The sequence below is a fragment of the Vanellus vanellus genome (assembly GCF_965231255.1).
Source record: "Vanellus vanellus genome assembly, contig: HAP1_SCAFFOLD_1497, whole genome shotgun sequence".
NCBI lineage: Eukaryota > Metazoa > Chordata > Aves > Charadriiformes > Charadriidae > Vanellus > Vanellus vanellus.
Genome location: NW_028128456.1, coordinates 11,997 through 39,914, shown reverse-complemented (window position 1 = coordinate 39,914; position 27,918 = coordinate 11,997). Strand labels below are relative to the sequence as shown.

At 61.0% G+C, this 27,918-nt stretch overlaps 5 protein-coding genes across 6 annotated transcripts; 2 read left to right on the top strand and 3 right to left on the bottom strand.

The window, feature by feature from the left end:
* Nucleotides 1–11: 11 nt before the first annotated feature.
* On the bottom strand, nt 12–2,672 carry POLR3GL (RNA polymerase III subunit GL; the record flags this gene model as incomplete). The annotated part of the gene is given in 7 exon segments (XM_082500042.1): nt 12–69; nt 71–89; nt 224–280; nt 388–456; nt 1,304–1,433; nt 2,332–2,462; nt 2,644–2,672. Coding segments are annotated over 6 exon segments (453 nt in total), but the record flags the coding sequence as incomplete, so codon positions are not given.
* A 1,521-nt stretch (nt 2,673–4,193) lies between these two features.
* ANKRD34A (ankyrin repeat domain 34A) lies at nt 4,194–5,564 on the top strand (the record flags this gene model as incomplete). The annotated part of the gene is made up of 1 exon (XM_082500036.1): nt 4,194–5,564. One exon carries the CDS (start codon nt 4,194–4,196, stop codon nt 5,562–5,564), a length of 1,371 nt encoding a protein of 456 aa, XP_082356162.1.
* A 2,829-nt stretch (nt 5,565–8,393) lies between these two features.
* Nucleotides 8,394–9,903, top strand: LOC309684080 (gonadotropin-releasing hormone II receptor-like; the record flags this gene model as incomplete). The annotated part of the gene is made up of 3 exons (XM_082500037.1): nt 8,394–8,876; nt 9,011–9,215; nt 9,407–9,903. The coding sequence occupies 3 exons, from the start codon at nt 8,394–8,396 to the stop codon at nt 9,901–9,903; spliced, it is 1,185 nt and encodes a 394-aa protein (XP_082356163.1).
* A 1,069-nt stretch (nt 9,904–10,972) lies between these two features.
* RBM8A (RNA binding motif protein 8A) lies at nt 10,973–13,233 on the bottom strand. Its single transcript, XM_082500043.1, has 6 exons — nt 13,140–13,233; nt 12,541–12,600; nt 12,242–12,319; nt 11,807–11,943; nt 11,437–11,573; nt 10,973–11,076 (listed from the first exon to the last, which is right to left on the bottom strand). The coding sequence occupies exons 1-6, from the start codon at nt 13,204–13,206 to the stop codon at nt 11,031–11,033; spliced, it is 525 nt and encodes a 174-aa protein (XP_082356169.1). The 5' UTR covers nt 13,207–13,233; the 3' UTR covers nt 10,973–11,030.
* A 2,261-nt stretch (nt 13,234–15,494) lies between these two features.
* On the bottom strand, nt 15,495–27,776 carry LIX1L (limb and CNS expressed 1 like). 2 transcript variants are annotated; one of them, XM_082500038.1, is made up of 6 exons: nt 27,444–27,776; nt 20,684–20,847; nt 19,431–19,571; nt 18,611–18,706; nt 16,797–16,874; nt 15,495–16,629 (listed from the first exon to the last, which is right to left on the bottom strand). In XM_082500038.1, the coding sequence occupies exons 1-6, from the start codon at nt 27,760–27,762 to the stop codon at nt 16,387–16,389; spliced, it is 1,041 nt and encodes a 346-aa protein (XP_082356164.1). In that variant the 5' UTR covers nt 27,763–27,776; the 3' UTR covers nt 15,495–16,386. The 2 variants fall into 2 exon arrangements, with proteins under 2 accessions (XP_082356164.1, XP_082356165.1); XM_082500039.1 differs by lacking the exon at nt 27,444–27,776 and adding an exon at nt 24,416–25,317.
* Between the last annotated feature and the right edge of the window lie 142 nt (nt 27,777–27,918).

Here is a 27,918-nt window from a genome sequence, read left to right as displayed (position 1 = left end):
GGCCTCGTTACGCCCTCCAACTTCTTAATGGTCTCCTCCTTATCCAGCGCCGGGCGCAGCGCGCACTTGGGGGATGAGGATGGTGGTCCCTATGGGGCGGGAGGGGGGGGGGGCAGAGGGGAGAGTTACCCCCCCCCCGGGGTGTGGGGGACACACACAGAGTCTGTCCCCACGGTGGGATGGGGACGATGACACAATTTTGGGGAGGGGGTGACACACTCACTGCCTTTGCGCAGCCGCCGCACGCGGATCTTCAGCTCCCGCGGCAGCCGCCTCCAGTCTGTGGGGCAGAGAGAGGGGCCGGATTAGCCCCCCCCCGCCAAGACACCCCCCCCCAGCCCCCCATGTCCCCCTGTCCCCCCCCCCACCCCCCGTCCCCCCCCCAACCTGGGTTCCAGTCGATGGCGCTGTCAACGGGACTGGAGTTCTGGTACTTGTCTGAGTAGCGCTCGATATCTGGGGGGGGGCAGTTGCGGGGGGGGGGGGGAATTTGGGGGGGACATATACACACATACCCCCCCCCCAGTGGGGACAGCCCGGGGTGGAAGGTGGCCCCGGCTGGAGACCACCACAATGGGGTCTGGTGCGATGGGGCTGCGGGGGGGGGGGGCGTAGCAGTGGGGTGGGGGCTATGGGGCTGGGGGGGGTCATGGGGCACTGGGGGGGTCACAGCAGTGGAGTGGGGGCTATGGGGCTGGGGGGGGGTCACAGCAGTGGAGTGGGGGCTATGGGGCTGGGGGGGTCATGGGGCAGTGGGGCTGGGGGGGTCACAGCAGTGGGGTGGGGGCTATGGGGCTGGGGGGGTCATGGGGCAGTGGGGCTCAGAACAGTGGGGTGGGGGTTATAGGGCTGGGGGGGTCATGGGGCACTGGAGGGGTCACAGCAGTGGGGTGGGGGCTATGGGGCTGGGGGGGTCACGGGGCACTGAGGGGGTCACAACAGTGGGGTGGGGGCTATGGGGGGGTCACGGGGCTATAGGGCTGAGGGGGGGTCATAATGTGGTGGGGGGGTGATGGGGCTGGGGGGGATCAGGGGCAGTGGGGGGGGTCACAGCAGAGGGGGGGGTCACAACAGTGGGGGGGGGGTCACAGCAGGGGGGGGGGTCACAGCAGGGGGGGGGGGTCACAACAGTGGGGGGGGGGGTCACAGCAGAGGGGGGGGTCACAGCAGGGGGGGGGGGGGTCACAGCAGGGGGGGGCCGCGGGGCTGAGATGCCCCAGCGCAGCCGGCAGGGCGCCGTGGGGCACTCCCCCCCCACCAGCGGGGGGGCACCCCCTCCCCCCCATCCCCCCCCCCCCCTCACCTCTGCGGGGCGCCCCGGGCGCGAGGCAGTAGGGCAGCGCCCCCATGGCCCCGCGCAGCTCCTGCTTCAGCGCCAGCACGTACTCCCCCTCCTCCCCCCCCGCCAGCGGGGCCGCGCGCTGCTCCAGCGGCTGCGGGGGGGGGGGGGCGGGGGGGGACACGGGGGGGACGTCAGTGCTCAGCCCCGCTCCGCGCCCCCCCCCGCGGGGGGGGATGGGGGGGGTTGGGGGGGCTTAGGGGGAGGGGGGGAGTTATGGGGAGGGGGGGTTATGGGGGGGCTTATGGGGGGGTGGGGGGTTTATGGGGACGGGGGGGCTTAGGGGGAATGGGGGGGGTTATGGGGAGGGGGTTTATGGGGGGGTGTTATGGGGAATGGGGGGGTTATGGGGAGGGGGGGCCTAGGGGGAATGGGGGGGTTATGGGGAAGGGGGGGGTTATGGGGGGGTTATGGGGATGGGGGGGCTTATAGGGAATGGGGGGGTTATGGGGGGGTTATGGGGGGGATGGGGGGCTTGGGGGGGGCTGGGGGGGGTGTTATGGGGATGGGGGGGCTTATGGGGGGGTGGGGGGGTTTATGGGGACAGGGGGGCTTAGGGGGAATAGGGGGGTTATGGGGATGGGGGGGCTTATAGGGAATGGGGGGGTTATGGGGGAGATGGGGGGCTTAGGGGGGGGCTTGGGGGGTTGTTATGGGGACGGGGGGGCTTATGGGGGGGTGGGGGGGTTTATGGGGACGGGGGGCTTAGGGGGAATAGGGGGGTTATGGGGAAGGGGGGGCTTATGGGGACGGGGCTTATGGGGAGGGGGGACTTAGGGGGGGGTCATGAGGATGGGGGGGCTTATGGGGGGGTTATGGGGACGGGGGGGCTTATAGGGAATGGGGGGGTTATGGGGGGGTTATGGGGGGGATGGGGGGCTTAGGGGGAGGGGGGGTTGGGGGGGTGTTATAGGGACGGGGGGCTTATGGGGACGGGGCTTATGGGGGGGCGTTATGGGGAGGGGGGGCCATACACCCCCGACGGGACTCACCGGGAAGAGGGGGGCGGGCTGGAGCGTGGGGGGGGGCAGCGCCTCCCCCTTCCCGATTCCCACCGCCTCTACGCTGAACGTCATCTGCCCCCGACCGCGGCCCCGGGCTCGGCCCGCCATGGCGGGGGGCGCTGGGGGCGAAACGGGGGGAGGGGGGGCAGGAGGCGGGCTGAGGGGGCAGTAGGGACTGGGGGGGGGGGGGAGGGGAGCTGTGGGGCAGCCCCCCCACCCCCGGGACACGGGGGGAGACGGGACAGCCCCCCCCGCCCGCGCTCCCGGTGTCCCCCCCCCCTCCCCGGTGCCGGTACTCACGCCGCGCATGCGCAGTGGCTCCACGCGCGTCCGGCGCCGCTGCGGATACGCAGCGCTCGGAAGGGGGCGGGGCGCGCGCGTCAGGGCGGCGCTGATTTGCCGGCGGCGGAGCCAGTCAGAGGGGAGTGGGCGGGGAGAGGGGCGGGACGAGGGACGCGGGGCGGGGCGAGGGGCGGGGCGAGGGGCGGGGCGGGGCGGATGGAAGGTGTGAATGAATGAAGGCAGGCGTGAATGGGGCGGGGGGCGGGAAATAGAGGGTGCGGAGGGTTCCCTCCCACGCACACGGCCTCTGGGGCTTCTCAGCCCCCCACCACGGTGGCCTCGCTGCCCCACAGCCCCGGCCCCACTGCCTCCTGACCCCCCAGCCTCGCTCTGCTGGGACCCCCAGCCCCCCAGCCCCGCTGCCCCACGGCCCCCCCGCTGCCCCACGGCCCTCAGCCCCACTGCACTGCGACCAACTGCCCCGCGCCCCCCAGCCCTGCCGTGTTCTGACCCCCCCCTCCAGCCCCACTGCATCGTGACCCCCAGCCCCGCTGTGTTGGGACCCCCAGCCCTGCTGCCCCATGGCCCCCCCGATCTCTGATGTCCCGTGGCCCCCAGCCCCACCGCACCGTGACCCACAGCCCCACTCTGCTGTGTGACCCCCACCCCACCGTCTAGGCCCCATGGCAGATTTCTGGCCCTATAGCGACTCTCTGGCCCCATAGCAGCTCTCCGGCCCCACGGCGGCTCTCTCCCTCGCACCCCCGCGCAGGCAGCTCGGCGCAGTGGGTTCGTTGCCGGCTGCGCCGCCGGGTGATTCATCCCGCTCCAGCCCTCCCCGCGCCAGCGGCTGCCAAAAATAGCGATGCAGGGGGGGGAAAAACCCTCCAAATAACCTCCCCTGCCTTCCCCCCCCCCTCCTTCCCCCCCACCGCCACCACCGGCGGCGGGCCGGGATGGCGGCCACCGGGCGATGTCCCCGACACCTCCGTCCCTGGAGCATCTGGGACCGGGACCCGTCGCTGGGGGATACCACGCTCCGGTTACCATGGTAACAGAGCAAGGGAGGGATGGAGGGATGGGGGGAGAGAGGGGTTGGGGGTGGGGGGGGGGTCCCCTCTCTGGGGTGTCCCCCCCCGGGTACCCCCTACCCGAGCGCCAGGCCCAGGCTGGGTGACCGCCACCAGTGGGACTGGTGAATTGGGGGGGGGGGATTGGTTTCTCCCCCATTTTCTCAGCTGGTCCGAGAGCTGAGGAGCAGGATGAGCCGCGGTCGCCATGGGAACCGCGCAGGCAGGGATGCAGGAGGGGAGCAGGGGATGGATGGGCAGGGGGGGGCCGGGGTACCGGCGGGGGGGGGGGGATAGGGGGGCAGGAGGGGGTTGGAAGGGGCTGGGGGCTGGGCAGGGGGGGAGCGGGGTATGAGCAGGGGGTTCGGGGGGGGATGGGCAGGGGGGGTACGGGGGAGGGGGGGGGGGTTCAATCTGCACCGTGTCCCGTTGCAGTGAGCACCGGCAGCTCCCGGAGCAGCACAGGCAGCCGCCGGCCCCGCTGCCGTGAGCGCCGCCATGCCCAGCCCCGTCCGCCGCCCTCCCGCCGCCGCCGGCCCCCCCGGTTTGACCATGCCGCCGGCGGACGGTTCGGCGTTGCTGCGCGCCGTGGCGCAGGGCAAATTCCGCCTCACCCGCCTCTTGTTGGAAGGGGGAGCCTACATCAACGAGGGCAACGCCGCCGGGCAAACGCCGCTGATGGCCGCGTGCCGCGCCGGCTACGCCGACCCGCTGGAGCAGCCCCGCATGGTGCGGTACCTTCTAGAAAACGGCGCCGATCCCAACATCCCCGATAAGACGGGGAAGACGGCGCTGATGCACGCCTGCGCCGAACGCGCCGGCCCGGCGGTCGCCGCCGTTTTGTTGGCCCACGGCGCCGATCCCAGCGCCCGCGATTACGCCGGTGCCTCCGCTTTGGTGTACGCCATTAACCGGGGCGACCGGGAGACGCTGCAGGTGCTGTTGGACGCCTGCAAAGCCCGAGGGAAGGAGGTCATCATCATCACCACCGACACCTCGCCCTCCGGCACCAAAACCACCCGGCAATACCTAAACTCGCCGCCGTCGCCGGGGCTGGAGGAGAAGCGCTCGCCGGCGCTCTGCATGTCACCTTCCGACATCGAGGTGCGGACGGCGGCGTCGCCCGCCGGCAGCGAGAAAGAAGAGGAGAGGGATATCTTCTGCTTCCCGCCGCCACCACCGCCACCGCCGCCGGCACCCGGCGCCGCCGTACCGGAGCCACCCCGCGCCCGCGTCCGGCCGCTGAAACGCCTCAATTCGGAGCCCTGGGGCTTGGTGGCCCCGGGGACGGAGGGGCCGCGGGGACCCCCCGAGCGTTTGGTGGCGGGGATGGAGGGGCTGAGCCTGAGCGGCCGCCCGCGGCGGCACAGCGTGGAGGGCCGGGAAGCCGCCGGGCTACCGGGAGCCGCCTGGGCCGAGCGGGTGCCCCCCGGTTGCCCGCAGCCGTTGGCCCGCCGCAACACGGCCCCCGAAACCACGCGGGGCAAACCGCCTCGCCGGGACCCCCCCGAAATAGAGGGGCACCCCCCCTGGGCCGCCTCACCGCCGCCGTCGCCGGGGCGAAGCCGGCGTTGGGCCGCCTCGGCCATGCCGCTGCCGACCACCGAGTCCCCCCCCGGCACCCGCCGGCGCCCACCCGGTTTACTGGAGCGACGCGGCTCCGGCACCCTCTTACTGGAGCCTTTGGCCTCGGGGAGGAGCGGCTTCTTGCCCCCCCTGCACCCCGGCCCGCACCCCCCCGGCCCCCGCGGCCCCCCGGCCCCCGCCTCCCCCAAGGGGCGCCGCAAACTGCTGCGCCGCCACTCCATGCAGACGGAGGAGATGCGGCAGTTGGCCAACTTCGGCGCAGCCCCGGAGCCCAGCAGTTAGGGGGGGACCCCCGCCCCCCCCCCAAAAAGTGGCACTCGGATGCCCGGATCCCGCTCCCAGTGCCCTCGGGGACCCCCCCATGAAGGGACCGCCCCGGGCGGCTGCTCTGGTGCCAGCGTGGGGCCCCCCCGGGCAGGCGGTGGCGACGTTCACTCTGAACCCTACTGATGGCTGCGGGCGCACCACCATTCTTCCGTTGCTGCCGTGGGCAGAAACTTTGCACGACCCCAAATTCCCTCAGGAGCCGGCGTGTCATCACCCCCCCGAACCCCCCCTCCACGCTCCCCTGTGTCTTCCTCCCGCTCCCTCCTCATCCTCCCAGCACCGCTTTTCCCCACGGACTGCGGCAGCGGCCGCCGACTGCCCGACCTGCCCCACATTTGGGGGTCCCCGCCGGTGCCAGGCGCTGCTGGGGGCTGTGAGCAATAACCGGACCCCCCCCATGTCCCCGGGTGGCCCCTCCCCGCGGGGGGGTTCTCCCCTCCCCCCGTTTTTGGGGTCCCAGAGGGGGGCGCGGGGGGTGGGAGCGGGTGGGGGAGGGGCACACGCTGTCGGTGTCGCGGTGAATAAAGGCCTCAGCAGAGCTCAGCCCATCTCCGAGGGGGGGGGGGGGCGCTCACCGCGGGGGTGTCCGGCACATCTGGACACATCTGGGGGCACGGGGACCGGCACATCTGGGTGCCGGCACATCTGGGCACCATGTAGACGAGGACTGGCACATCTGGGTGCCAGAGCATCTGAGCCGCAGCACATCTGGGCACCCGGGGGGTGGGGGGGGGGCCTGGCACATCTGGGTGCCGGCACATCTGGTCACTACGTGCAGAAGGATCGGCACATCCGGGTGCCAGCACATCTGGTCATGGTGCATGTGCGCCCCGACACATCTGGGCGCCAAAACATAGGGGTGGCCGGCTGCGTGAGGGCGGGCACATCTGGACGCCGACACATCTGGACACTGGGGGGGGGGGTCCATGAAGGCTGTCACACCTGGATGACAGCACATCTGGGCACCGGGGCGCACGAGGGCCGGCACACCCGGGCGCCCCCACATCTGGGCATGGGGGTGCACAAGGAGCGGCACATCTGGGCAGCGGCACATCTGGCGAGGGGACCCCGCTGGGTCCCGCCGGCACCGCGGGGGGGGGGTCCCTGTGTGTGTCACCGTCCCCCCCATGGGGACACCGCGGGGGGTGGGGGGGGGGGGACACAGGCTCAGCCCCGGTGCCGGGGGGGGAGGGGGTGGCAGGGACCCCCCGGGGGGGCCGGTGGCGGAGGCGGTGGCGCAGAGGGCGGTCGGGCCCGGGCGGACGGCGGCTGCGGCGGCGCCGTTCAACGCCACTGCAGAGCGGTACCGCAGCGGAGGGGCCGTCGGGGGACAGCGCCGGGGGACACTGCGGGGGCTGCGGACGCCACTGGGGCTTGGGGACAGCGCCGGGGCGGGGGGGGGACAGCGCCGGGGGACACTGCGGGGGCTGCGGACGCCGCTGGGGCTTGGGGACACTGCTGGGGGACACTGCCGTGGGGCACTGCCATGGGGCTCTGGCGGGGCTTGGGGACACTGCTGGGGGACACTGCCAGGGCTGGGGACACCGCTGGGGCCGGGGGACACTGCTGGGGCAGGGGACACTGCTGGGGGACACTGCCAGGGCTTGGGGACATTGCTGGGGGACACTGCCAGGGCTCGGGGACACCGCTGGGGCCGGGGGACACTGATGGGGGACAGTGCTGGGGGACACTGCAGGGGCTGGGGACACTGCTGGGGGACACTGCCAGGGCTTGGGGACATTGCTGGGGCTGGGGACACTGCCAGGGCTTGGGGACACTGCTGGGGGACACTGCCAGGGGCTGGGGACACCGCTGGGGCCGGGGGACACTGCTGGGGGACACTGCCAGGGCTTGGGGACATTGCTGGGGGACACTCCTGGGGCCGGGGACACCGCCAGGGCTCGGGGACACAGCCATGGGGCTCCGCTGGGGCTTGGGGACACCACTGGGGCCACTCTCGGGGGTGGGGGCTGAGCTGGGGGGCGCTGCCGGGGGTGGGGGCGGTGCTGGGGAGGGGGGGGCTGACAGCGCAGGGGCTGGGGGACAGGCTGGGGTGCAGCCGGGGAATGGGGGGGGACACTGCTGGGGACGGGGACAATGGGGAGGAGGACACTGTCACAGGGCAGGGCTGCGACATGGGACAGCCAGGCCCATGTGTGTCCCCCCCCCCCGGCTGTCCCCCACCCCCCCCACTGCTAAAACCACCTCACGGGGGAGGAGGGGACACCGGGGGTCCCGGGGGGGGGTGGACGCCAGGACGGGGAGCGGGGCCACCCACGGGACCCCCCTGCTGTCCCCTTCTCGGTGACAAGAGGGATTTTCTAACCCCCACCCCCCCCCCCAGGGTCATCCCCCGGGCGAGGAGGAGGAGGGAGGAGGAAGGAGACCCCAGGGTGGCCGGGGGACAGGCAGAGGGGGTGACGCCGGGGGACACGGGCGACCGGCCTCGTCCCGCTGGGTGCCGAGGGCTGCGGGGGGTGAGCTGCACCCTCGGGTGCTCCCAGGGCTGGGGGGGTCCTCGGGGAGGGGGGGGCGAGGCCACCGTCCCCAGCCCGGGGTTGGGGTCTTTTATGCCCCACGTGGGAAACGAGAGGGGACGCGGGTGGCCGCTGTGTCCCTGAGCCCCCCCCCCCCCAGGCTGAGACCCGACCAAACTCATGACAGAGGTGCGGGACCCCGTCGTGAAATCGGGGCAAAGATGCTCAGCGCCACCACGTCCTGCCGCGGGGACGAGGCCGAGAGCGTCCCCGGGCTGCCAACCCCGCGGTGGCGGCCACCGCCGGCATGAACGTGACTGGCACGGCGGGGAACCGGAGCTGCGCCGGCGAGGAGCCCATCCTGCTGCCCACCTTCTCCACGGCGGCCAAGGTGCGGGTGGCCGTCACCTGCCTCCTCTTCCTCTCCTCGGCTTGCTGCAACGGCGCCGTGCTCTGGTCGGCCGCCCGGGCGCCACGGCGGCGTCCGCCCCGCGTCCGCGTCCTCATGGCCAACCTGGCGGCGGCCGACCTGCTGGTGACGGTGGTGGTGATGCCGTTGGACGCCGCCTGGAACGTCACCGTGCAGTGGTACGGGGGGGACGCGGCGTGCCGGGCGCTCATGTTCCTCAAGTTGGCCGCCATGTACGCCTCGGCCTTCGTCACCGTCGTCATCGCTTTGGACCGTCACGCCGCCATCGTCAACCCTTTGGCGGTGGGCTGCGCCGAGAGGAGGAACAAGGCGATGCTGTGCGCGGCGTGGGCGCTCAGCGCCGTGCTGGCGCTGCCCCAGGTGGGCAAACCGCAGCCCTCGGGGTGCGGAGGGGACCTCGGCGGGGATGTCACTGCCGCGGGTGGGATGATGATGATGATGATGGCGCTGGGGAGGAGGAAGGACGCTGATGGCTCCCCCCCGGCTCTTCGCAGGCGTTTGTCTTCCGCACGGTGAGCCGGTCGCGGCCCCGGCGCTTCGTGCAGTGCGCCACGGTGGGCAGCTTCGGGGCGCACTGGCAGGAGACGCTCTACAACATGTTCACCTTCGCCTGCCTCTTCCTCCTGCCCCTCCTCGTCATGGTGCTCTGCTACGGCCGCATCCTCGCCGCCATCTCGGGCAGGATGAAGGACGCCGGCGGTGAGAGCACTCCACCGCTCCTCCACTCTTTCTCCATCACCGCTCTTCTCTTCCTTTTCCACCTCCCCGGGGTCCTGCACCCCACTTGGGTCCCCTCTCCCCAACTCGTTAACCCAACGCTCTTAATTACCCCCCGGGCGACGCCTCCCTGCTCTCTCCTTCCTACCTCTCGCTCCCTTTCCACCCCGCAGTCTCCTCCCAGGAGGTTCAGCTCCGCCGCTCCTACAACAACATCCCCCGGGCCAGGATGCGCACGCTCAAGATGTCCATCGTCATCGTCCTCACCTTCATCGTCTGCTGGACGCCCTACTACCTCCTGGGCCTCTGGTACTGGTTCTCCCCGGAGATGTTGACGCGGGAGAAGGTGCCGCCGTCTCTCAGCCACATCCTCTTCCTCTTCGGCCTCTTCAACACCTGCCTGGATCCGCTCATCTACGGGCTCTTCACGGTGCATTTCCGCAGGGAGATGTGGCGCGCTTGTCGCTGCAGCCGTCGCCGGCACCAGCAGGAGGTCACCTCCGCCTTCACCGGTTCCTTCCGCGTCTCCACCGCAGCCGTGCCGGCCAGGAGAGCCGGCAACAGCCTGGAGGGATCGGGAAAACACGAGCTGGAGGTGATGGCGGGCGCAGCTCCGCCGGGACGGAGGTGTGAGCTGTGCCGGAGGAGGACGGTGGAGAGCTTCATGTGACGGGGAGGCCAAGCCGGACCCGTGGAACCCCCCAAAAATGGGGCGGGGGAGGACACAAGGGCTCTGCGCCACCCCAACGCCCCCCAACGATAAACTCCCGTTATTTAAGAGTCTTATAAAGAGTCTGTCTTTGGGACAGGGGACGGTTTAACCAGAGCCAGCGCTGTGGCATCACCGGCACATTTCGGCGCCGGGGAGGGTCTAACAGCACCGGCAGCGATAAGGCAGAAGCAAAGCACCCCGCGTCAGGCAGAGAGCGAAACCTGGGACAGGAATTCCTGAATTCCTTTAAAAAACGCAGTAGGGGTTCCGCGGCGGGGGGAGGGCGCAAAAAATAATAATAAATATAAAATTTAAAATGTGCCCCTCCGCCTGCGCTGGGGCCGGGGCAGAATTCGGCGTTCCCAGAGCCAAGCAGCACGGAACGCCCCCCGCTGTGACGGGGAACAGAGCACGGCTGAATAAACCTGTCGCTTCCAAACGCTATTTTAAGGGGAAAACGGCTTTTTCAACTAATAGGTCGCTCTACCGCCAGTCCCCACCAGCCGCAATGGTGACATCGACGGATTTTAGGCGAATCTAAAATCAGCAAAGAGGCACGAAAGGAACCGGGGCTCGGTTACAGCTCCTCAGCACGTTTAATTAAGGACAAATAACAAGAGGACAATTTTACACAAAAATCAGGGTTATTTAAAAGGCCGAGTTCACTCGCGAACGGAAAGTCAACAGAATAAACCCCTCTGGAGATGTAAGGAAGGTTTGCCCGCGGTATAGAAAACAATTTCTCTCCAAAAGAAGAGCGGCCCAAACGCCGGGTCACTCGCAGGCGTAATAAAATGCTTAAAAACATCGCGGTTTGGGACGTAACCGGGCGCGGGGGCCGCGTTCACCACCACCGCAAGTGAAAATAACCCCCTCGAAACCTCCGGCCTCGCTTCTTCCCTCCAGTTTTCTCGTTTGAAAACAATAAAAATCCGGTAAGAAGCAAATCTGCCGAAGCGGTGAACTGTTTTACTCCTCCAGCCGTTCCTCAAATGCCCCGTCCCCAACGTACAAACCCCTCCCCCCCTTCCCCTCCCAGTTCTCCCAGTTTGGACTCGGAACGCACGGGTAGAAAGGAGGATCCATCATCGGCGTCTCCTGTCCGGACTCCTGCTCCGCCGGCGCCCGCCCCTGGAAGAGAGAGCAGAGCGTGTCGGGGTCGTTTATGGGTATTTATAGCCCATGTGGGGATTTTGTTGTCACTGGACGTGGACACGGAGCTGTTGGAGCGGGGCCCGAGGAGGCCCCGGAGATGCTGGGAGGGCTGGAGCCCCTCTGCTGGGAGGACAGGCTGGGAGAGGTGGGGGGGTCAGCCTGGAGAAGAGAAGGCTCCGGGGGGACCTCAGAGCCCCTTCCAGTGCCTAAAGGGGCTCCAGGAGAGCTGGGGGGGGACTCTGGGTCAGGGAGGGGAGCCGTGGGACGAGGGGGAATGGTTTGACACTGGAAGAGGGGAGAGTGAGGCGAGATGTGAGGAAGAAGTTCCCCCCTTACCTTCTCTTTCCTTTCGGGGGCCCCCTCACGAAGCACCAGTCCACGCTGATGGGCTGCCCCATCAGCTCCTGCCCGTTCAGCCCTTCCATGGCCGCCTGAGCCTCTTTATAGGTTTCGTACTCGACCAGAGTGTATCCCTACGGGGGGAGGGAGGGAGCGTGAGCCGTCGGCGATCCCGGCAGCAAGATGGGAAAAATCCCTCCCCGAGCCCTGCTCGATCCCGGCCTCTGCGGCGAAGCTGGCGAAGGGGAAGCACGAGCGTGTGTCGTGTCCAGCCGGTGCCACGCGGATGAATTCCCCAAAATGGAGGTGGCAAAGCCACCAAGAGGCTCGAGGGTCAGACGCAGCCCGCGCTGAGGCCCTCTCCTACCTTCAGGTACCCCGTCCGTCTGTCGAGGTTCAGGTGGATGTTTTTTATCTCGCCGTACTCCGCGAATTTGTCGTGGATGTCTTCTTCCGTTGCTTCCTCGTGCACCCCCGTGACGAAGAGAATCCAGCCCTCCACCGCTGCGGTGCGAAAGGGATAAGGGTGACGCCGAGCGCAGGGTGTGCTCCCACAGCAGCCGCAGGGTCTCAGGGAAGGGGTCTCCCCCACCCCAAAAGCAGAGAGTGAGGGATACGTGGGCGGGAAAGGCAGACAGAGCCCTGGAGACCATCGCTCTTGGTTTAACCCAAGATAAATGCCGGCAAGGCAGGGAGAGGCTCTGTCCCAGCAAGGTCTGAGCCCCATTACGGCGCCGAAGATCCCACATCCCCCCAGTCTCCCCGTGCTGAGGGCTGGGGAGGCGCCTCCGGTGATACTCACACCTCTGCGGGCCCGGCTCGTCCCCGTCCTGCTCCACGCTGTCATAGTCCTCACGCACGCGGGCTCGCGAGCCCTCCTCTGGGCAGAGCGAAGGGAGAAAAAGAGAAATGGGCAACTGGTGCCATCGCCCAGGAGGACAACAGGACCCAGAGAACCACAAACCCGCTTAAAACCCCCCCAAAGCACAGAGGCAGCCGGGATTTCATGGCAGAGCTCTCTCCGAAGCATTTAAGCCAAACCGGGAGAACGAGGCCCAGAGGGGTGGGGGACACCCCACAGCCACATCGGCTGCTCCTCACCTGAGCCGAAGCCTCGACCTTTCCGCTTCTTGGCTTTCTCCTTCAGCTTGTGGATGCTCTCTGCGGGCAAGAGGGGAGTGGGTCAGAACCGGGGAGGGGACCCAGGTCATGGCCTGGGCCGGGCAGGACCCCCAGAACCGGGCAGGGCCCCCCGGTGCCAGGCAGAACTCCCCCCTAGGGCCGAGCAGGAGCCCCCGGGGCGAGGCAGAACCCCCCCCCGGGACCGAGGAAGACCCCCTAGAGGAGACAGAACTACCCCCAGGGCCGGGCAAGACCCCCCGGGCCGGGCTTGGCACGGAGGTTTGTGGGGAGGGGGGCACCGGGGCGGGCCTGGGCACCCCAAATGGGGGGAGCGGGACCCGTCAGGGAACGGCGGGGCGGCCCCGAACCGGGGATAATGGACACAGGCACAGGGCTCCGAGCTGAACCGGCACTGCGAGGGGGGGAACGACGCGGGGGTGACAGGGACCGGCGGGACAGGACCGCGGCCCCAAGCGGGAGAAGGCGGGACCCCCGGGCCGGGCCGGGGCAAGGCGGCGCCGGACCGGTCCCGTCAGTGAGGCCGGGCCGTTAGGGCCCAGCTCCAGCACCGCCCTCACCGTCGCCATCCTCGTCCATGGCGAAGTCCTCGCCTCCCGCCTCATGTAGGTCCAGTACGTCCGCCATCTTGCCGCTCTCGCCGCCGCCGCCGCCGCGGTGCACGCCGGGAAGCGCGCCGGAAGTGATGCCGCACCGCCCGCCGCCATCTTGGGGAGGGGGAAGAGCGTGACGGAAGCACCCGCGCCGCCATCTTGGGGAGGTCAAAGCATCTCCTCCCGCCCGCACCGCCATGAGGGGAAGGGCGAGGGGCCTCTCCCCACCACCCCCAAACTGGGGACAAACTGGGGAAAACCGGGGACAAACTGGGACCACTGGCACCACCCCCACCAGGGTGGCACCAGCCAGTACGGGCCCCCACGCAGGGACGGTTCTGAGGAGAGGCCAGGGGCACGGCCTGCCTCAGAAGAAGAGAGAAACCACCACAGCGACCCCAAAAATCTATTGTTTTATTGTATAAAATCATACATATAAACGGCAAGGACGTACGGCGATTTATCCTGTAAGCTTCGCATTTAACTCCCCGGCCTGGACAAGGAGAACACCCCATTTTGGATGCTGAGAAAAAAAAAAAACAAACCACAACCAGATTTGTTCATGATTTTTTCTACTTTCCCAGCGGATCCAGAGACGGAAAACTGGCGCCCAAATTGCCCCAAAACCACACGTTTTCCTCTTCCCTTCCGCCAGGAGGAACGAAAATGCCATAATCCTCCCCGATTCGTTGGGGAGCGGCCAGGCAGCCCCAACAGCCCCTGCAGGGCAGAGTGGTGGGGAGTTTTGCTTAAAAAAAGGCCAATAAACGTTAAAATCCCGACGTGCGATACGCGCGTGAGCACGGGGAAAATGGGGGGGTTTCTCGGGGTCCCCTCGTTTGCGAGCTCAGGCCTCGGGGAAAGCGGCCTTTCAGGAGGAGTAGAGACGCTGGACCCCGCGCTGTTCCTACAGCAAGGGATTAAATTCCAAATATAAGGCCTAGATATTGCCAGCCTGTTAAAACAAACAAACAAACAAACAAAAAAACACAACCAAAAAATCCACAAAACAAACGCCACACCATTTACAATCACGTTTATAAACGCGTTAAACATTAATACTGTTGTGTAAAGAGGCTGCGTATAAAAAATAGATATAAAAAACCCAAAATAGGCTTGTTAGGATGAGAATACAAAACTAGAATACCTACAGATAATGTGGATTTTTTTAAAAAAAAAATAATTCCGTCTCAAAAGGAAGAGTATTGCTGGAATATCCGTCTGCCGCCGCGCCGGGACACGCTGCGAGAGGGGCGGCCGCCCCTGGGAACAGCCCGGACCCGGAGGCTTTTTCCCAGGGGGAAAAATAAAAACCAGATAAAAAAAAAAAAAAAAAACCACGGAAAAAGCTCAAAGCTGCACTAAAAAAAAGAATTATTGAAATCTGTCTTCAAGCGATATTCCCGCCGCTGCCTCTCCTGGGATCGGGGGCGTAGGGGGGGACACGGGAATTACCCCGAAGGAGTCGACTGAACTTGAGCTGCAGGAACACTTTAAAGTCGGAAAGGGCATTTTTTTTAACTCTAAACATCATACAGATTTCGTAGTGTTACGTATACAAAGAATAGGGAACTATTCATTTAAAAAAATAGTGCATATCGAGATTTGCGTGTCGGGAACGGTTTGTTGCTCGTTTACAGGGAAGGGAACGAGCTCCCGAAGGGGTTTTGTCCAGCTCAGCCCTGGCGCCATTCCCGTCCTCCCCCTCCACGCTCGGTGCGATCTGCTGACCTGCAGAACTGCTCGGCCCGACCAGAAATCCTAAGAATTGTCCCCAGTAACTGTTTTTTGGGGAGCTGGGCGGCGAAAATTAGGCGCAGCGAAGGCTCAGAGCCCTTCGCCTGCAGCCAAAGCCTCGTCGGAGCTTTCGGGGCTCGGGGCTGGATCCGTGCCAAGGATTAAATGCAATTCTTGTAACGATAATAATAATAGAAAAAAAAGGCATAAAACCACAGTTTTAGTTCATAAAGGCTGGTACCCGCAAGGCTCTTCAGGGAGAGAAGCCGAGCAGTTTCCCCTCTTATTGCTAGCCAGTTCTGAAACTCCAGCAAGGTTGGGTTTTTGTTTGTTTTTTTTTTTTTGTTAAACCTCCCTTAAAAAGGCCAAGTCTGCCGTTGGGTTTGGAAGCTGCCGCGGAGGGAACAGCATGTCCATCTCTCGTTTCTTGTCAGATTTTCAAAAAAGAAAAATTCGCCTCTCCCCAGCTTGGCTGGGGGAAGCCAAAAAATACGCAAGGCTCCGTTTCCAGCAAAAATAAACCCGCCGGTTCACGGGACGGGACTTCAGCGTCTCCTCCCGGCCAGACCGGGCTGAACGCTGCGGGAACCCAAAGAGGATTGAAAAGCGGCGGAGCGAGAGGCTCCGTCTGGCGCTGACTAATTAAACCAAGTCCAATCCGTTAAGAACGGCAGGAGTTTGTTGTTAGGTGCGTTATTTACTTGGAGAATAAACCCCGTCCTACCCCAGGAGGGGCAACGCCAGAGCGGGGAGGGGCGCAGTTGTAGGGGTAACGGCGAATCCTGCCCGAGCTCCGGGCTGGAACGCTGCGGGCTGAATCCCAGATTTACCTCCGGCCAAACCAAAATCCCAGTTATAAATCCCTTTTCCGTGCTCGGGAGTATTCCCCCCGGGAAGAGCGTTAAAGAGAATGTGTTGGTTGTTTTGTTTGGTTGGGGGTTTCTTTTTAATTAGTGTGCTTACGAAGGAGTTCTGAGAGATGCCCCCCCCCCTATAGAAGGAGAAGAAATAAGAGGGGAAAAAAAGTAGTTCTGCATGAGACGCATCAGCTCCAGAGAACAGGAGCTTTCTGGAGGAAGTGCTACATTTCACGGAATATTGCCGACTATATAGTACCAACGTAGGGGAGGTCTTCAGCGTTAACACCGAAAGGCCGCACTTTTCCTTCTGTCTTAAAAAAAGAGCGACAGAAGGAATTCTCTAGGGGACAGGAGGCCGCGGAGTAGGTCTGGGAGCAAGTATTAAAAGGTTTAAAAAAATCTGTACAGGAGCCTTTTTTTGCCCTTTTTTTTTTAAAAAAAAAAAAAAAAAAGATAAAAACGTTTGAAATGTGCAAACGGGCCACGATTCTGGAAGAGGCGTTACATGCTTTAGGTGAGGCGGGAGGGATCCCCGTCAGCGCGGAGGTGTTGTAGTGGGCCCCGGGGGTTGGGGAGGGGGGGGGGGAAGGCGGAACGACTGGCACGCCGGCGGCGTTTTAGCAGTTGGAGGAGTGCATGCTCCCCAGCTGGCCGGCCGCCAGCATCAGGATGTCTTTCTTCTCCTTGTGGAAACGCAGCTCCTTCCCAGCCAGGCGGGCTTCGTCCAGCTCCCTCTCCGTCGAAGCCAGCTCTCTGGAAAGGGCCCCCGGGCTGTTCTGCTCCCTGTTCACCCAGTCCATGGCCATCTGGTTCCTTATGTCATCGTCCAGCGCGCGGTGGGAGTAGTGAGCCAGGACCTCCTGGGGGTAACGGACACATGCAGGGCAGCTTAGGAAAGACAAGGCACTACGTGGGACGCACGTCGCTTGGGAGCGCCTGGCTTCCTCGCCAGCGAAGGGAGTTAAGGAGAGGGTCGCTGCGACGCTAACGCACCCGGAGTACCGCTGCTGGAGACGCCCGGACTCACCTGCCGCGAGCACTGCCTCTCCCGCATGGCTTTCAGGCTGCCGTTCCAATGCAAGAGCTGGAAGACGGTCATCAGCTCCTGCAACGGCAAGGGGAAATCAGGCTGTGAGCGGACGCGGGGACGAGGATTCGGCCTCACGAGTTGGTTTCTAGCTAGGGGAACAAGAAGCCGAGGAGGACTTTGCAACGTCGCGCCCAGTCCTCTGCAGCTGCGAGGACCGCAGAGTATGTTTGCAAACTCCGGAGTCCGTAAACAAAAGACTTCCAGCGTTAGTGAGTTCAGATTTATCAAAAAGGCAAGAAAACCCCAGAAGCGGGGGAGGCGGAAGGCACCACCGCCGTCCTAGGAGCCGGGATGCAAGGGCAAAGCCCGCCTCACCCCCCGAGAGAAAAATCCCCCGACCAGATGAGCGGATTAGAGAGGAGACAAAGACGCTGATGCTTCGCTCTGCCCTGGGGATTTCAGGATTCTGCAAGCACGGCTCTGTCATCTCGCTGCCTCCAAGCTAAACCACCAGCCGGAGCGGGTGACAATCCAATGTTTTCCAAGCAAAGAGCTCTCTCTCAAGGCCACACAAATTCCCCTTCGTAAACTTGCCGGGACTCGTTAGGCTTCCCAAAGACAAACACAGCCCAAGGAATATACATAACAGAGTCACGCTGTGTAAACAGGACCATTAATATAAACACTTCTGTCTTCCGCCTACCGAGTATTTCCATTCAAGGGAAACGAGCCAGGCCAGAAGTCAGCTTTGGGGACAGTTTGCCTACAGCAAAGAACCCCCCAAAAAAGCGGCACTCCAGAATTAAGGCACCTGCTCTGAGATGCACCCAAACCCTGCCTCGCCCTCTGGAGCAGAGTCACGGTCTGACTTCTCCTCTTCTAAAAATCCAGTTCCAATTGGGGCACTCACAGTCAAACTCATCTGCACAAGAATGGCTCCAAGTTACTTTTGAAGCCCAAGTTTAAGTTAAAAGGAGTCACGAATCCCAAAGCACTGTTGGAACAGTGTCTCCGTACGTGCGGGGAGAGACGTCCCGCTTGACGAGGAACGTGCTCGAAGGCTATCAAGTCACACGCAGAATTCAGAGCACTCAAAACAGTCTTATTTACCTGGCTGCTCTGCTCTGCTCTGCTCTGCTCGTAGGAGCAGTTTCCTCAGAGCGGCTGGAATAAAGCCCAGAAGCAGCTCAGTTCTTGGTCGTCTGTCCTGCACGGACTCCTCCTGCTCCATTACCCAGAACTGAGAAGTGTTACAGCAGCTTCACGGATGTTTTGTCGTACGGAGAGACAGGCGGAGCCCATTTCAGCAGCATAGGAAGACTGCTCAGATAACGCTGTGGTTTGGGGGCACGTAACGACAGCAATCAAGACTCCTAATTCCACAGTCAAAATGTCTTTGGATGAAAGACCTTTACCAGCGTTCCCAAGGGAAGCGAGGTCTCTCCTGTTTTACAGGGAGAGGGGTAAAACCCACAAATGGAGCGGCTCGCTTAATGCCACGAGTTATGGTACCTGGAGGTACGGTCCGGACCTCCAGCACTGGTTCTCTGAATGCTGTCACTGAAAAGACTGGATCAGAAGGCGGCACAACGCTTTCACAACACTGAGCCATGCAAATATCAAAGCGCATTTACCGAGAGAAGCCCAACTCAAAGTCTTTTGCTGCTACACCAGCACCTGAAAGCACCACGAATCCCGAGTCGTGTTCTAAGAGGAAAGCCCCGCTTTTGTTTTGTGTAAAGCACTACAGACGCAGCTGAAAGATCAAACCAACCACCCCTCGAACCCTGTCATTAAATTAGGAACTGTACCTGGAACTCCAGCATTGATTTTCCCTTGTTGGATTCCAGCATGAAGCGGAAAGCACCGATCCCGGTGTTGGGATTATCAGCTTCTTCCCGATTGCCCTGCAAGAGACATTTCGCACAAAAGCTGCAATTCCCGACCGAGCGGGGTTCACCTGGTACCTCCGCTTCCGCTACATCATCTCCACTTCAGCAGTTCCAGCTCAGATTAAGGATGGCCTTACGCACCTCAGCCTCGCGCCGCCAGACGCGCTTACCAGTCTAATTCCGCCTCGAATACTTGCATCGTCCACTGCAGCTCTGCTTTTGACAATGCCACTGGAAATGGGGCTTTTTCTGCAGCCCGCGGTGGCGACTTCAAAGTTCTTACAATACTCTGGGTACCATCAGGCACCATGTGACTACACAGCAAGAGCTCCCGCCGGGAGAAGGTATAATTAGAGCGGTAAAAGAAGAACGCAAAGCTCCCGCTGCTAGAAACTAACATTTCTGGGAAACATTTGGTTTAAAGAAAGCTAGCCAATGTGACAGCCTGGTCACAGAAGGGCCACATGAAGCAATATCTCCGCCTTATTGTCCTACCCCTGACCTGAGAGCAGCACAATCAAACGCGAGAGGAGCGAGAGACGGTGTGGGAGGGGAAGCAGGAGAACAAGAATTAGAGCTACAGTGAAAGCTGTAATACTTAGAAGTCACTGAAAAAATACCAAAACCTGACATAAAGAGTTCCAGATGTAAAAGAAAACTTCTCTGCCCCTGATTTGAGGCTTTTCCCTAGTCTTTCCGTCCCCGTCAGTCGCACCGTCCGGGTACGGAGAAGCCTTACGTTGAAAGATGCCAGGGCCTCCGAAACGCTCTTCTCAATGAACTCATCCGTGATCCTCCGGGAGGGATGCTCGTTAAAGACCGAGTTCATGAGCGCAATCTTCGCAGCACTCCTTCGGGCTTCGGCCTTGGTTGGGCAGAACTGAGGAGAGACAAACGCCATCAGGACAGAAAGACAGCAAGATGGCCGAGATCCCTTCGGCCCCACGCGCCGAACTCACCCCCCACCCCGCACACGGAATGGGAATTAGGTGGCAGTGTTGGGTAGTTTTGGAAAGTCGTGTTCTCAGACATCCTGAAATCATTAGGAGCTAGTTTTAAACCACAGCTATCCCAACCATGCTAAACACAAAAATTAGGCAGGCAGCTGAACTCAGCACATAGCATCCGCGTCAGGAAACGCCACCAATCAGATCGTCAACAAAATTAATGAGCTTAAAACCAAAACGTAACCAAACGACTCTTAAGCACAAGGACGGCTCTTCAGGATGGGAAGACCCTGTAGCTGGTAGAACGGTTTCTTTTGGATCCGTTCTTCAAACCAAGACTAGAGAGTAACTGCCTAAAGCCGCTCCAGCAGAGGAATCCGAAATGCAGTCAGGACCCCTTGTGATTTTTGGACCTTAATCTTTCGGGTGAGGTATTTGGGTTGGACATGTTCCTTTTAAACAGAAAGAGGGGAGAAACTATTGATCCAATGTTATGATTCGGTTTCTAGAGTCCTCTGGCACCTTGAGAAAAGGTTCTGGGGCAAATCCAGAGCCTTCGCAAGGAAGTATTACTCCACCAGTTTGTCCGAGCTGCGTGTAATTACATATATTTGCATAATGTAAACACATCTCACCGCTTAATCCTGGGAAGGAGAACAAAGAACCAAAGCCGGCCAGTCTAACAGTCTCCTCTGAGACCACCTATCTTACCTCAGCACTGCAAAGGTCCGAGTCAGTCAGGTGTGGGGAATACAGAACGTATAGCGAAGTAAAACTTACAGCCAAACCTTCCCAGACCGATGTCGGGTGGGGTTTTATAGGCAATGAGGAACACTTAGCAGCCAGCTTGAAATGAAAGAGGGTTACGGTCAGACCCACGTCATTCTCAGGCTTCAAATCAGCAGGAAAACGTCAGCGCTGTGCCCAGCGCAGAGAGGTGTTTGAGGACTAATTCTGGTGGGGAAGGATTCTCTGGGCCCCCAAGTCAGAGGGCTTTGGAGAGCGCGGCACGCCGCAGGGACAGCCTCCGGCCAAGCAACCGTACCTGGAAACTGCCAAAGCAGCTCCCTCCCGGCAAGGTGACGTAGCAGACGTAAGGGGGACTGTTGGAGGGGACCATCTCGTACACCACGAGGGCTCCGTTTTTCAGATCGGCTCCACGCGACTGCTTCATCTGCCAGAACTCCTGGAGGGCCTCCACGACGTTCACTGAGGAGACAGGAACAGAATCGAGTTCAGACACAGAACACGAGAGCCTGGGACGCCGGTTTCCTCAGGTATCACCCGCATCCCGAAACGGAACGGCATAAACATTAGTGTGCTCCCCCCAAGGCGAGCAGGGCCCTGGCCAGGCAGCTCAGGTACGTCTCGTAGTAGAAACCGTCAGCTTCAAGGGAAGCTGTGGGTGCACGATGTCAACACGAACACGCCTCTCCCAGCAAGAGGAACGTAAGGGCAACCACCGAGTTACAGAACAAAGCTTCCAACAGAAAAGCTCTTCTCGTCCCAACAAACTTGAGGAAAAGCCTTCAGAGGAGGACTTGGGCAAGGCTGCGAAGCAGCAGGGCAGCGAGGCAGTTGTTTTCCTCCCCGAGAGGGCTGTCGACAGGCTCAGCAGGTTTGCTCACCTGCCTCAGCTGATCCTCAATATTGACATTCTTACTTTTAAGATAAAAATAAAGCAGCTGACCTGCACGTGCACTGTCAGACCTGCAGAAACCACCTGCCTCTGTGTTGAACATCACGTACCCAGCTCAAAACAACAGGATGGAGACAGGAGAAGTGACCCGAGGCGTAAAGCTCCCCAGCTGTGGCTTTCTGGCAGAACTCCCTGTAATTTGGGTGGGAGTATTTGACTGCACACAGAGTGTGTAACAGCACAGAGGAGAATCCAAGCAGCTAATTGGAGAACCTCTGTCGTGCCACTCGGCATGGGAGGACATATAACCAAACGGTGAATCACAGGATAAAACCGGGATTAGCTCTGTTACAGTAAGTGTTTTTTCCATCCCAGTTAGGAAACCAGAGCCTAAAACGTTAGCCCTTGTTAACTTTGGTAATTAGAGTATTTTCAGGAGAAGCTGCTTTTAAAGCAGGCACCTCTTCTGGAGCACCAGATTTGCTAGATGGGGCTCCAGCACTTACCCAGCTTTAACGACCCAGCAGCTAGCCCACTCCGTGCACAGCCACCCAACGCACACAGCAAGCAGCTTGTAGCCCCAATCCACGAGATTAAATTTGTCTTATTTTAACACGCACGCAAGAACTAGAGGTGTTTGCTGTAACAACGAGCCAGCTGTCCTCTCCTTCTCTTAATTTCTGAATCCTCAGCGCCACGAGGACTTCCATCGAGCTGTTCTAAGTTTACCCCCCCTTTATTGTGTCAAGCTTTGGGCAAGAAAAATAGCCCTCGTAGTGTCTAACGCTCCAAGTCCCATCGAATTTGCTCTAAGCTTCTTTCTGCGTTGAAGAGTTTGACAGGCAGCTGTAGAAAAAGCCTGCCCTCAGCTCTTCCTCAGCACTCCTTCTGAGCCTTTTTAATCTCCGCAATCGCTTTGAAGCGAGGCGATCTGCAAAACAGATTACAGCAACTCCTCACTAATGCAAGAGCCGTTCAAAGGACTCTACCCCAGAGTTTGCGTTTTAAGTAAAAACGAGAAAAACACCCCCAAAATCCCCAGGCAAGCTCTCCCGTGAGGAGCTGCATACAACGCAGTAAGCGCCGAGGCAGAGCACCACGCGAGACGAGGCTGCCCTTCTCCAAGTCTCCCGGGGTCAGCTATAAAAAGGGAGGTGAATTTGAGGCCACGGGCGAATGCGCGGTGCCAAGGCCATCACAGCCACTCTGGCTGAGCTTTTCGCTTGCCCACGCAGCGCTGTAACTTTCTAGGTCTCCAGCCAGGCGGCTTTTAGGAGGACAGCGAGCTCCAGCCTTTTCCTTCGTCGCAGTGATTGCTGTACAATGAAGCCAGGCGAGGAGTCACCAGTAGTTCCTCACTAAGCATTTCCCTCCTCTTTTAACCATAGGCTTTTCAGGGCGTTTGTTCATGAAGCAGTCGCTTTGGATTAATTTCAAGTTTAATTCGGGTTGGGTTTGGGGGTTCTTTTGATGAAACATGCAAGACGGGGGCAATTTTCCACTGAAGACGAACAAAAAGCCATACAAACAATACGCAGTTCCCTGCCAGTTCTCCAGCGCACCAATACCCAGACAGAATTCCCATCCATCCAGGCGGATTCCCTTCCCAGGGACAGTGTCAGTCATGCACATAATTCCCAGCGGATTTGGGGAGACAATGCCCGATTCAATGACGGCTTCAGAGACCGTTCGACACGGGGCAACTGAGACTTCGCAGCAGCGACCACACAAGAAAGTGCAGAGAAAGCCGAGCTACATCAGGCAACGCAAATTCTCACGACACAAAGGGAATGACTCTGAAAAATTCAGAGAAATTACAGTTTGGTTTAATTTAGCGAAGTCTGAGAAGCCGGCGTTAAGAGCGGGTTAATGAGGAAACACCGTGCAACACGGGCACGGAATTGTGTTTTCAGCCCAAGACAAGGGTTCCTCTCTGCCAGGCGCTGGCTGGGCAATTCGTTAGCGACTGGAGCAATAGGTCAGACAGCTGAGAAGCATCTAAAAGAGGTTTTCTTCCCAGACTGGATTCAATGCTTCTAGCTGCCACAGGCAGGACGGTTTTAGGAGACGAGAGAGTAAAATACCTAATTGAAACCCTACAAATGCTTCAGAACAATATGCTTTTATAAGGCTGGAGAGCAAACCGCGCTGCTGTGAACACAGCCCACCCCATCTGCCCTCTCCCCAGCACAGCTCCAGCTCCATCGCTGCCCGTCGCAGACAAACGCTGCCCGAGCGCTGCAGCGTGCTGAATCCAAAGTGAAACCTTGGTCTGAATTAGCTCCGGACCGATGATTTTTGGCCTTCCTTATTCACACCACACACACACACACACCCCATTAAATCACAAAATAGCGATTTGGGGAAAGGGGCAGGAGATGGGAAGTTTTTTTGCTTTGCAGAAAGGATCCTAAATCCTGTCATGTCTCACGCTTGTGGGAGGACAGTCTCACGCTTGTGGGAGGACAGTCCTTGAGAAAGCAGGGACACCTTTTTTTATGGGATTTTAATCCCATACAGAGCATGACACGCAACGCTGCACACGGGCTGGGGACAGGGCAGAGAGAAAAACGACTGGATGGTTTCAGTGCGGGTAAAGATGCGGAAGAAGTGACGTATTCTTTGCACTTCGCATGAGCACGTGTTTCACGGGAAACCCAACATGTAAAGAAAGCTATTTTCAATGCCCGAAAGTAGAACAAGTCTCTCTACCAGCTCAAAACACTGGAACTCTTACTATCGGCATCAGTCCACACCTTTTAGTCTGTTTGTTTGCATTTCTGAGGGTAGGAGCTGGAAACACTGACCTTGTAAAAAAACTGTCACCCATCTGTGGCGCGGAGACCCACAGATTTACAGAGCGCAGCTTAACCCACACGGGGCGGCCCCTGCCTGAGGCTTATCCTTTGGATCTGCCACTGCACGGAGAGACGAAGAGGAGCCGGGAGACACAAAGCAGAGCCTGCTCTGACCATCAGTCATATCTGTTTATTGCTTTGGAGCATAACCCCGTATCCCGGCGTTGTGTATACGATAGCACATCTGACTTGCATATTAAATACAGCAGAGTAAGTGATTCCACATGGCGCCGAGTTCCTCCGGAGCCAGACGAGCAGCGGTCCCCCCGCCAGCACTCACCATTTGGAAGCCTGCGACCGCCTCTGTTGGACCTGCTGCCGCAGCCGGAAGGAGTCGGGAACTCAAAATAGTTGCAAAGTGTCTCCTTTCGGGTGGGGTGGAAGATTCTTTCCATCACAGGGTCAGTAAAATATGTGCTTTAACCTTTTTTCCTCACTTCTGTACTTTTTTTTTTTTTTTCTTTTTCTTCTTTAAGCGTACAAGAAGCCTCTCGCACGACCGGGCGCCTCTGATGCAATAGTTGGAGCCCCGCGGTGACGGAGCGTGGTGGAGTACTTAACACCCCCGCAACAGCCTCTTCCAGCACCAGCAGCCTGCAGCGTTGATGCCTCCTCCCAGCCATGGGGTTTTTCACCGACGAGGTGCAGCCGTGCAGAGCACAGAACTGAGGGGGAAACCCAGGAAAACTGCGCCCACCGGGAACAGCCAAGGATTGCCCAGCGCAGCCCTCTTCACCACTGCCTTCGTTGAAAGAAATGAGGGTGTTTTTTTTTTGTCCCGACACGAAGTTGAATTAAAGGAATTAGAGAGGACTAAATCGTAATGGCACAAGAAGAATCCTCCTTCTTAAAAACATAAAAAAAAAAAAAAAATCTAAAACCCAAACCCAGCCTCCACTTTCTCCAACTTTATCACACGTTTACCTGTTAGAGGCACAGCGCAAGTAGGAAACCTCAGCTTTAAACCACTTGTCTGCCCAGCTCAAGTTCCTACGCCTGCCTTCCTGGTCACCTACATACTTGCCTATCCCTACCTCGTCCTCTTTCCCTAATTTACAAAAGCAAAAAACCACGTCAAATTAGCGTCCTGGAAATGGCTGACCCCATAAAACCAAAAGGTTGCATTAATCTTTCTAAGGAAAGGAGACCCGTGAATGTTTCTCGAGCTTGACCCCTGAAACCACGAGACTCCTTAGGGAAAAGGCAGACCCAGAGAAACCACAGACTCTGCGGTTTTATGTTACTCACTTTTACTTTACTCACTTTCTCGGTTTTGGCGTGAACGGCCCCAGATAGATGGGGCTGGAGCAGAGGTCCTCCCTTCCTCCCCACGCTCACCTTTGAGGTCGCCCAAACCACACGAGTTCACTCTGCAGGGCTGGGAGATCCCAAGGACGAGGGTTGAGGCTGCAGCAGACAGCAGAAAAGTCTCCACAAGTGGCACAAAACACTCATTACTGACATTTAACCTAATGACAACAGTCAAGGACGCCTCCTCGGTCACCCTTACAGCCCATCACAGGGGCAAACCACCCGCTGAACACCGCTGGGATGGGGAACAGCAGCACACAGCCATGGGAGAGGCTCCTGACTCTTCTTTTCTCTAAGTCACAGATCTGCAGGGAAAAGGATGTTCAAAACTCGGTGGTGGGAAGCAAAGGGCAGCAGGACCCTCGCCCAACAAGGCTGCCACGCAAATTCCAGGGAGGAAGGAGGGTCTTGGAATCACAGAATTGTTTTGGTTGGAAGGGACCTTTAAGATCATGGAGTCCAACCATCAGCCTAACGCCGCCAAAGCCACCACTAACCCCCGTCCCTCAGCACCACATCTCTCCGTCTTTTAAACCCCTCCAGGGATGGCGACTGCACCACGTCCCCGGGCAGCCTGTGCCAGTGCTGGACAACCCTTTCAGGGAAGAAATGTCTCCTAATATCCATCCTAAACCTCCCCTGGCGCAACTCGAGGCCGTTTCCTCTTGTCCCATCGCCTGTTCCTTGGGAGAAGACACCGACCTCCCCTCGCTGCCCCCTCCTGTCAGGGCGCTGTAGAGAGCGAGAAGGTCTCCCCTCAGCCTCCTCTTCTCCAGGCTGAACCCCCCCAGGGCCCTCAGCCGCTCCTCACGGGACGTGTGCTCCAGACCCCTCACCAGCTCCTCTGCCCTTCTCTGGACACACTCCAGCACCTCAATGTCTTTCTTGTCTTGAGGGTCTTGGAAAGGTCTCCATTTCCTCTTTAACTCTTTTTCCCTCATGCAGACACTTGGTTGAGCTTCAGCAGTCTCTGATGGGACATCTGATTCCGTGATCTCCCTCCTCACCTATTCTCCAAGTCTGCAACTGCAGAACCGCACACAAGGAGCCTTTGCCGTGTTTCCAGAGCACCAAGTCTCCAGCCTCTCCCTGCTGGCGAGTCCTCACCCACCGCTCCTTTGGGGGAGTCTTTAGCCATTCCTCCTCCCTTGTGACAGGGGATCCGGGACCTTCGGTCCAGAGGATCTCTGTGAAGACCCCCTTTTCCTCCCGTTCGTCCTTCCCAGTGGCACACCGCTGGCTCACCTCCACCCACCTCTCTTCCACCCGGCACCTGAAGGAGGGCACGTCTCCCCCATGAAAGGCCAACACCAGGGGAGGTGTTGGTGAGGGGAGACGCTCTCCCTTCTCTGATGGGGGAGAGCATCCGCCCTTCGTATCAGCTGCCAGTACAGCCCAAACCATGACATATATCAACCATACAGCGGCGCTCAACCAAAACCTTGGTGAACCCAAGCTTATCCTGAGGAAGATAGAAGGCAGAAGGGTAGCACAGACCAAGGAAAATGGGTTAGAATCCCAGACAAGGAAGAATTAACAGGGAAGGAGGGATGGGATGGGATAGTCTCAGACAGGGTTGGAAGGAAAAGGGGAAAAAGGGAGAGCTGAGAGAGGAACCCCCCCTTCCCAAGAACATCCCAGACCCCGCAGTGACAGGACACGGGGCAGCCAGGCTCCGGAGGAAAGAGAAGGGGGTGAAGAGGAGCCCCAACGGGGGGAGGGACACACAGGCTCGGGGGGACACCCCATGGCTGGGGAGGGGGAATAAGATGGAGGGAGAAACCGGCTGAGGCTGCTGAGGAGCCGGTCCGGGGCGAGGATGGAGGGAGGGGGGCCCCGGGGGGTGTGTGTAAATGGTCTCCCCGGGGGGGTAAAGGGTTTAAGGGTCTCCTCCGGAGGGGTTAAGGGTCTCTCCGGGGAAGGTAAAGGGTCTCCCCGGGGTCCTCCCGCCATCAGCCCCCTCAGGCGTCGTCCCCCCGCCCCGGCCCCCGGCTCACCGCGGCCGTAGCCCTGCGTGTGCTTGGCGAAGCTCCTCACCACCGCCTCCACCGCCTCCCGCAGCACGGCGGGCGGCCCGGCACCGGGAGGCGGCGGCGCGGCGGGTCCCTGCAGCCCCAGGGGGGGCGGCGGCGGCGGCAGCCCCAGTCCCAGCCCCAATCCCAACCCCGCCGGGGGAGGAGGAGCGGCGGGCGGCAGCGGAGGGGCGGGAGGAGGCGGCGGGGCGGAGGCGGCGGCGGGGGCCCCGGTAACGCCGGGCCGCAGGGAGCGGAGCGTCCCCACGCCGGGCTGCAGCCGCTGCGCCCGCACCGACTCCATCACCGCCCAGGGAGAGCCCCGCCGCCCAGCCACTGTCACTCACCGCCCGGAGCGCCCAATGGGCGTGGAGAACACCTCAGGGAAAGGGCGGGACGGCGGTGCGAGCTGGCCAATAGCAGCGGGGAGGAGGCTGCGGGGCGGGGAGGCGGGGGGCGG

Bases quoted from the DNA above. Each gene is read 5' to 3' on its own strand.
- RBM8A (XM_082500043.1), bottom strand. From the start codon at position 13,206: ATGGCGGACGTACTGGACCTACATGAGGCGGGAGGCGAGGACTTCGCC. The intron at 12,601-13,139 runs GTGAGGGCGGTG...TCTTGCCCGCAG, and splicing joins CATGGACGAGGATGGCGACG to AGAGCATCCACAAGCTGAAG. The intron at 11,574-11,806 runs GTAGGAGAGGGC...CTCCCCCCGTAG, and splicing joins GACGGACGGGGTACCTGAAG to GGATACACTCTGGTCGAGTA.
- LIX1L (XM_082500038.1), bottom strand. From the start codon at position 27,762: ATGGAGTCGGTGCGGGCGCAGCGGCTGCAGCCCGGCGTGGGGACGCTC. The intron at 20,848-27,443 runs GTGAGCCGGGGG...CTGTCTCCTCAG, and splicing joins CACGCAGGGCTACGGCCGCG to TGAACGTCGTGGAGGCCCTC. The intron at 16,630-16,796 runs GTGAGTCCGGGC...CGTTACCCCCAG, and splicing joins AGAGGCAGTGCTCGCGGCAG to GAGGTCCTGGCTCACTACTC.